Source organism: Acomys russatus, chromosome 16, assembly GCF_903995435.1.
Source record: "Acomys russatus chromosome 16, mAcoRus1.1, whole genome shotgun sequence".
Classification (NCBI taxonomy): Eukaryota; Metazoa; Chordata; class Mammalia; order Rodentia; family Muridae; genus Acomys; species Acomys russatus.
The window spans coordinates 46,696,774-46,705,605 of NC_067152.1; the positions used below are offsets into that span (position 1 = coordinate 46,696,774).

Consider the following 8,832-nt stretch of genomic DNA (forward strand, 5'->3'; position numbering starts at 1 on the left):
AATAAATAATCTAGTTTCACTTTCATGACGCGGGTTTTTCATTTTCACTCATCAAAGGCATTCTGATGGGGAGACACACAGCAGTGACACAGGGTTCTCAGTGGTTCCCTCATTAATGCATTTTAACTGGAAGCCCTGCCTTAGCCGCTGTCTTAGGAACACAGAGGGACGGTTCAGGCTTTTTCTAGAAGATTCCTGGCTGGGTCCAATGTTTGATTCAGGGCTCAGAGGCTGCTCCTTTAGGGGACCTGGGTGTGTTTGTCCCCTACATAGGACGGCGCAAGACCGCTCTGGGCTGTCACACAGGGAAAGGCAGGCGCTTCAGACTTGAGCTAAGGAAGGCAGAAGCCTAGTGTCCATCTGGACACCGTGCATGGGTTCCATACTCCCTGGGTCCCCAGTGACCCCATGACTGTTGCACCCACATGGCAGGGCTTTGGCTGTCAGACCAGAGGTGGAGGTCCTTGGTAGGGCGGGGCAGGAATGCTGTGGGAAGGGATGTTGAGCGACAGCTGTAGTTTCCTAGTGTCTCAACCCCACCCATCACTACGGAATGAAAATGGCTTGTGAAAGTGAAACGAGATTATTTGTTTTGAAACTACAAGGCCAGGACAAGAACGGTCCAAGTCTTCCCCCGGTGAGAGTCCCAACTCTAGTATTGAGGTCCTCGGGGGTGTGCATGCGCGCTTGGGCCTCTGGAGATTCTGTGCCCAAAACCGCACTCCTGTCAGGTTTGCCTCCTCCGTGTATGTAGTCCTGCACTGTCTCACTGGTAGACACAGCTGCTGTGTCCTGCTCGGCTCCACTAGGAGTCACCCTCTGCACGTCCTCTGATCAGAACCTCCTCTGTGGGGGGTGGGTGGGGGTGGGGTGGGGTGAGGGCGTGGGGGGTTGGTGGGGTGGTGAAGTATATCTCATCCAGGGGTTTTTCAGAGACTTAATGCTCCAAGGTCACTCGATTTCTTCTGCAGGATCTGCTGGAGAGAGAGAGAGAGAGAGAGAGAGAGAGAGAGAGAGAGAGAGAGCGCACACACCTTCCCACAGAATTGCTCCCTGGTGAGTGTGCAGTGTGGGTCACATGAGACTCTTGGGACTAGTTTCTTTTCTACAGCAAGTGCTCTCCAGCCCCAGGTGTGGCTTTGCTCTGTGGGTCTCTCTCTCTCTCTCTCTCTCTCTCTCTCTCTCTCTCTCTCTCTCTCTCTCTGTCTCCAAGATAGAATTTCTCTGTGTAGTCTTGGCCAAACAAGTTTTGTAAATCAGGCTGGCTTTGAACTCACAGAGATCCTTCTGCCTCTGCCTCCCGAGTCCAGGATTAAAGGCGTGCGCCACCGCTGCCCATTTTTGTGATAGTGTCACCCATTGGCCTGGATTTCACCAGCTAGGCTGGCCAGTGGGTCCCAGGGGTGCTCCTGTCTCCACCTCCTTGGTGCTGAGTCACAGCTGTGCACACCACACTCGGGCTTTTTCACATGGGGTCTGGGCATCAAACGTGGGTCCTCACTTTACCAACAGAAACGCCTCCCCAGTCCATCCCCTTGTCTTTCAAGCATGTTGGGTTGCATGCATGACTCTGTGGTCACACACAGCGTCATCTGTAGATATGGCTGGTGTCCTTGGGCCATGTGTGTGCTCTTGGGAAGCTGAGTCTACAGGTGTCTGTTTCCATATCCAGGTGGCCAGCGGATTAGGTCCTATCCTATCTGGACTGACGTGAGCCATCAGTGATGGGGTGGGGGTGGGGGGACGAAGCCTTAGGGGTGAAGCAAGAGGAAAGATGTCACAGGGTGGAGGTAGGGGTTAGACTGCAGCTGAGGTCTCCCCTCAGGAGTTTCGTCTTTATGGTCATGTCCCTCTGGCGTCTGAATTATGTCCTCACACCTGCAATGTCACCTGAACCAGAACACTGGCTGGATTGAGAAGACCTGGCTTTGGCCCTGAAGAAGAGACCCCAGGCTGTGACTGTCCTGGGAACACAGCAGGAGTGGCCGTTCTCCTAGGATGAAAGTGAGAGGCCTGTGTCCAGACCCAGAGTCGATGATCCTGCTGGCCCTGACCCCCGGGACAGTAGGAGGAGCATGTCCTGTCCTGGAGTCTCCTGTGGGTGTCTCATGCTATGACAGAGTCACAGTGTGTCACTGTGCAGGTCGAGGGAGCAGAAATGGGGGCCAGGGGGCTGGCTCTTACTCGATCCCCAACAGAGAAAACCTGAAAAGACAGAAGCCACAGGGACCGAGCACGGTTGAAGGCCCTGACTCGGTTTCCTCCTGAGGTTCCTGCAGCTGCAGGCACAGAGTGACCTCACGGACTTTGAGGTTTCCCTTCTCGGTAGAGGTTTAGAGCTGACTTTTGTTGGAACAACACATCAGCACACTTGCCTGGCTTAGCGGCACGCTTCAGTGGTCAAGACACAGGAGGTCAAGAGACCGGGGCAGCTGGTGGGCTGTGACAAGACCTGTGACTGTTGTCATTCATCTTGATGACAGTTAGAGTTCCTGGGAATCACACCTCTCCATATGTCTATGCCAGTGTTTCCAGAAAAGTTTCACTGAGGATGGCAGGATGGTGTGTGGGCTGCACCATCCTATGGGCTGGGATTGATTGCAGGTTGAACAGAAAAGGGACAGCAAGCCGGGCGTGATGGCGCACGCCTTCAATCCCAGCACTAGGGAGGCAGAGGCAGGCAGATTGCTGTAAATTTGTAGGCCAAGGCTAGCCTGGTCTACAAAGCATGTTCCAGGGTAACCAGGGCTACACGGGAGAGACAGAGACGGAGAGAAAGAGACAGAGATGGAAAGAGACAGAGACAGAGAGACAGAGAGAGCTGAGCACCAGCGTGCGTTGTTTTCTGCTTCCAGCTGCTTCACATCTGCCCCCTCTATGCCAGGCTGTCCCCTCAAACTGAGCCGCAATAGCCCTTTCTCCTCTAAGCTCCATGTGTCAGGTATTTTGCTCCAACAAGAAAAGTAATGCACGGCCTCACATTGAAGCCAGCACTAACACGCTGTGGATCACCTTGGCCTGAGAAGCACACGGCTCTCAGCACCTGGACGCAGGCGGGAGCCTGGAGACAGCATGGGGTTAGCTCTGGAGGCCACGGGCACTGGGCAGCATGCCCGGTCTCAGCTTTCACTCAGGTAACAGTGTGTGAGGTTTCTGGTAGATTTTTTATTTTTTGTTTATTTTTTGTTTTTTTTTCAGAAAGGATCTCTCTGTGTTAGCCTTGGCTGTCCTGGACTTGCCGTATTTCCCAGCTGACCTGATAGCCTCTTCATTGGGTTATTATATTTATTTAATTAGTTTCCGGGATAAAGGATGGCATGTCTAGTGGCCAGTGACAGGGCTCAGCAGGTAAAAACATTTGCCCGATGACCTAATTTTATCCTTAGAACTTATATAAAAGCCAGGTGTGGTAGCGTGCATCTGTAACCCTGGCACTTTTAGGGCGAGGAGGACGTAGAGCCTGGAGAATTGTCTGGGTGCTCACGGCCTCGCTGGGCTGCAATAGATACCACAGCAGCAGAATCAAGGCAAAGTCTGCCTCAAACAAGGTGAAAGGAAAGATCTGACTCCCCTACACACATGCACCCCTGACGTCCCCGTACCCACAGCCGTACACCACATCAGCAGTGACAACAAAATAACAACAACAATAAATTAACAGAACATAAGCTATGGGGATTCTAACAAAAGAAATATATTTTTTAAATCTATATGTGAGGAAAAACAACATTGTAACCAAGATAAAAGGTCAGAATACTGGGTAGTGGATGTGAATCAAGGGAGTCGGGGCTGGGGGGGGTCTGCTGATGAGAGGTCCTGGGGAGACCCAGGCCTGCCTGTTCCCTAGGAGAGCAATGCCTGCCAACGCGCGCCTATGCCTTTCCATATCCCCTGCCCCTGAGGCCACTCACTCTGCCTTGCTGTGGCTGGAGTTAGGTGTTGCTTTAGCTTAGACCCCTCAGCTCCCTATTTCGGGCCCTGGAACTGACATCTGGGTTTCCCAGACTTGTCACTACCACCCTGAGTTACAAAGCAGGCGTGTGCCCAAGTTCCACCTGAAGCAAATCTTGGTGCATCCACAGGCTTGCACTGGAGGACTCTGGGTAGCAGAGGGGCCCTGACCTCAGAGGCCCAGCAGAGGAAAAGGAGCCCAGGCCTTTGTAAGGGGCAGAGGGTTAGGATGCTGAAGGTCAGGAGCTGTGCAGCTTGCAAAGGCCCAGTTTTGGAAAGAAGAGAGAAGCACATAAGGTCACTGAAGACCGTAGCCAGGAGGCTGCACTCTTGTTCACGTGACCAAGAGATGCCTGAACTGTTTTGCAGCTTCCAAGGCCCTTCCTCAGTGACACACTGTGTCTCTTCTGTGCAGAACCGAGGCCTCCATTACCCTCGGGGAAAGGTCTTCTGTGCCCAGCAAACATGAATGCGACTTTTGCTCTGCCAAGCATGTAAAAATGACTCCATAGTGTCTGGGAAATAGAAGGTCATAGCAGCCTCCCAGGTCTAAGACATGATGAGCTGGTGGCCTCTCTCTGGAATCAACTTTGTCCTCCACTGGCCACAGACTTAGACCCTCCTTATGTAGACAGGGAGAGATGAAAAGAGAGGGTGTGTGAATCCCTTGAGCTCAGACCTGTGTAGAGAAAGACACAGGTCTGCACGGGTGACCCACATGCACTGCACACACATGTGAACGGTCACGCCACCTATGTTAAGCATGCACTTCCTTCCTGCCCTCCTTACCCCAGTGGAGCCTGGGTCTAAGCCTACGGTGGGCTTATTTCCAGGGCCCCACAGGCCTCAGACATCCTCGATCAGAAACCCCGGGTTCCCTCCTAAAAACAAGTTCCTGAGACTCCTTGGAGGACCTGAAAACTCCAGGCTCCACGCTGCTCTCCAAAGCACTCCAGGGTCAACATAAAGCCTTGAGAACAGATGAGCCTTGTGGGCCCAATTCAGGGCCCGTATTCTTGCCTAGACTAAGAAAAGCCCCTGCTGTTGGACCGACTGCTTTGGTCCTGTGTGGCCTCCACAGTCCCTCTGAACCCCCTCTGAGCCCCCTCTGAATCTCCTCTGAACAGGGGCACCCCAAGACAGTGCCAAGTAAGGATCCCAGGAAGACTCCCCCCATACCTGGACCGATGGCGCTTGTAGCAGATACATGCACTGATTCCCGCCAGTCCCAAGATCAAGATGACAGTGACCACAGCGACCACGATTCCCACAAGGGTCTCAGAACTGACCTCCAGCTGAGCGCTCATGACTGCATCTGAAGTGGGTCAGAAGTCATCAGGGGAGAGGCTTCTCATCGCCCGTTCCTTACTACGTCCCTCACCGGCTCACAGCCCTATTCTCCCCGCTTTCTGTCTGGCAACACTCTCCTGGGCAGTGACACCTGCTGGGCAAGCTCATGAAGGGCTAAGGGTGAAGGGTCCCAGGTGGGCAGCACGTGGCCCCATGGCATCGAGAGCAGATGGAGACAGGGTTGAGGCACCTACCTGAGATGGGCGTGACCAGCTTCGCGCCTATGACCTCGTTCTTGTTTGAAGCCTCTGCCAGAGACATAGCATCAGGTTGAGTGTTATGTGAGTGTACTCCCTGTTCCAGATGCAGGAGTCCTGCGAGGCTGGCTGGTCCCAGGAGGAGCCAATGTCTGGCTCATCTCTAGGAGCTCAGTGGCTATGACAGATTGAACCGGTGTGGGGAGGGTGAGAGGCGATGGAGACTGGGCCTTTACAGGCACAGAAAGGGCGGAGGGAGTGGCCAGTGGCTCTCAGGCTAGGTGCAGCAAGAATGGCGAGCTTATAGCACATCAGGGGGTGTGCTGGTCTCTGGAGGGACATGGGGTGGCCCCGAGGGGCGTGGGTAGAATAGATGCCTCCGGTAGTTACTTCCACTTTCTTCATGAACCATGACAGTAGCCCGGTAGTGTTCTAGCCTTAACTAGAAAGAGAGAGAGACACACACACACAGAGAAACAGAGACAGGCAGATAGACAGACAGACACAGAGACAGAGAAGGGAGTGAATGAAGAACAGAAGGGAAAAAAAGAAAAGGAAGGAGAGACGGATGAGGAAGGAAGGAAGGAAGGAAGGAAGGAAGGAAGGAAACGTGGGTCAGACAGCAAGTCAGTGGGCAGCGTGCTCCATGGTTTCTCTTCCTTATACTTTTGGCTGAGGGGGGCAGGGTTTCGAGACAGGGTCTCTCTGTGTAGCCCTGGCTGTCCTGGACTCACTTTGTAGACCAGGCTGGCCTCGAACTCACAGGGATCCACCTGCCTCTGCCTCCCGAATGCTGGGATGAAAGGCGTGCGCCACCACGCCCGGCTTCCTCCGAGGTTTTTGTCTCAAGTTCTTGTTGGAGTTCCTGCCCTGACTTCCCTCATGAGCCAAAACTAACCCTTTCCTCTTCTCCTCTTCTAACCTGCTTTGATCATAGAGTTTGTCATAGCAAGAGAGTTAAACTAGAACCGTAGGAAGTGAGGCTGGAGTGCTCAGGAGGGTTCCGGGGAGAGGGGGCAGGTGCAGACAGGAGCGCCATCGGGGGGGGGGGGGGGGGGGGGGGGGGGAAGGTGGCGGCCTGTGGAGATGCTGCCCTTCAGTTCTTATTTTGAGACAAGGTCTGACCCTGGACTCATGGTCCTCCTGCCTGCAGCCTCCATGGCGCTGGGATCACAGCACACTTGGCTGAACTTGATTTCCTTAAGGTGACAACGTATAGGACAAGCCTCCATGGCGGGAGTGCTATGGGGAAGGGGCAGGGTCGTGGTGGTGTGGACCCTGCTAGAGCTGGGGCCTCACTCTGTGGTCACCAGGACACGACACTCCCTCAGTCAAGGTCTCCGTGGCTACGGACCTCTGTCTGATCTCAGTGGTAGGTACAGTGTGAGTGTCCTAGACTAGACAGTGGCTGGGTTTTGCTGGAAACTTCCAGAACATAGAGAATTGAGGTGCAACTTCACCCCCCAACAGCTGATGTGGGAGAGGCTTGAGGGTGGCAAGGAAAGATGGGTGTATCAGCCTCAGCTGCTTCTGGTCCACCCTAGACTGCTCTGGGCAGTGGAGGCCCTCTCCATCCCTCAGGACAGATGAAGATCCTCGGGAAGATCAGCGTCTTTGCCTTCCCCTCTGCCCTCCTTCCTGTCTGTCCCTCAAGTCACCATCCTTCTCTGCCACACTCCATCCACTGGTCTTTGTCCCCGCTCACCTCCTCGCTTTGCAGCCCTCGCCTCACCTGAAATATTCAGGGTGATATTGCGGTAACATTTCTGGCGCCCATGCAGACGCCACTGGTACAGCCCTGTGTGGCCATCTTGGGTGTCCTTGATTGCGAGCTCTGCCTGGCCCTCTTGAACTCGGAGCTCCCACCCGCTCTGAGAGAAGCGTCCTTGGGGCATCTTATTGAAGATGGTCCTTTCCCTTCCTTGGGCAATCAGCCAGATGGTGACATCGGCGAAGGTGTTGGAGATGTTACAGGTCATCACCGCACGGCCGCCTCTAGGCACAGACACTGTGCCGCTGGTGCATACAGGGTTGTCCCAGCCTGTGTGGAGAGGATGGTCACGTGTGGGCAAGGCAGAGCTGTGGGACAGTTGCCGGCTGCTCTTACAGGCCATGGGCAGAGAGGCCATGTCAGGACTTCCAAGAGACAGAGTGAAATATTTCACACTGATTGGGTTAAAAATTAGGCACACTCTGTAGAAGGAATGGGATGGCAGGGGTTCACTGGGGATGCTGGATCTGGGGAGCGGTGTTGGGGGGACTCCCAGGGGCCTGTTTTCTACACCTACTCTGAGATTCCTGAGTGTCTGCTGGCCTAAGGGTTCGGAAGACGCGTGGGTTGCAGGACAAGGCTGGATGTGTCCAGAGGAAGCAGTCCTCAGTTAGGTGATGTCCCATTGCCTGGCCAGGGCCCCCTCTTCCTCTTTCTCTTGCAGCGCAGGTATAGTTTTGGGCTGTCCCACCAGTGTTCCCACATGAGCTGCAAGTGTTGATGGCCCTTTGCTGTCAGCCATACTCAGATGTACAGAGTTCACACTCCATAGCCCAGGGGCACCAGCCCTCCTGCCTGTCTCTGGTGCTGAGTTAGCTGGGTGGCAGCCGTCGCCTCGATCTAACCTTGGTTTGTCCTCCCCGTCCCGTCTGGACCCTTGTATCCTTCCCTCTGGCAGAGGACCCAGACCTACTTCTATTGTGAGCATTCAGAGAAACAACCAGGAGCAGGATGATAAACAGCCTGGAGGCAGGGACAGTGGACATCAAGTGGCCGCTCAGCATGGCCAGTTGGTGAGATGAGAGGCCTTGGGAGAGGCTTGTCTTCTTCAGCTGTCTGGAAACACCCACCTAGAAGGAGGGAACCGCAGAGGTCAGAGGTCAGAGGCCCACTGAAGCTGCCACAGAGCCTGGTGGGAGCAGTCCTAGCATGGCCAGGGTGTACAGCCCGTGGTCTCTGAGCTTTTGACCAGCCCTGCCCGAATACCTGAGCTTCTGTGGGACTCCGAGCGTCAGTGCCCATCTTACCCCGCCCAGTTCTTGGTGAGGTCTGTCACTAGCTGTGGTAAAGCAACAGGGCAGCGCCTGGATGTAGGGAGCAAGCAGCTCCAAGCTCAATGTGTCGTGCAGTTTTCCTGAACACTTCTGCACTGGACTAGCAGCTGCTTGGACTGTACTTCATGTGTGTGTGTGTGTGTGTGTGTACATATATATGTGTGTGTACATATATATATATGTAATTTATTTAATTTTATTCTATGTGCATTGGTCTGAAGGTGGCAGAAGCCCTGGAACTGGAATTACAGACAATTGCGAGCTGCCATGTGGGTGCTGGGAATCGAAC

At 54.1% G+C, this 8,832-nt stretch overlaps 1 protein-coding gene across 1 annotated transcript; it reads right to left on the minus strand.

The window, feature by feature from the left end:
* Positions 1 to 2,180: 2,180 nt before the first annotated feature.
* Positions 2,181 to 8,360, minus strand: LOC127200849 (secreted and transmembrane protein 1A-like). The gene is made up of 5 exons (XM_051159313.1): positions 8,183 to 8,360; positions 7,204 to 7,539; positions 5,496 to 5,549; positions 5,131 to 5,266; positions 2,181 to 2,205 (listed from the first exon to the last, which is right to left on the minus strand). Exons 1-5 carry the CDS (start codon positions 8,271 to 8,273, stop codon positions 2,181 to 2,183), a joined length of 642 nt encoding a protein of 213 aa, XP_051015270.1. The 5' UTR covers positions 8,274 to 8,360.
* Between the last annotated feature and the right edge of the window lie 472 nt (positions 8,361 to 8,832).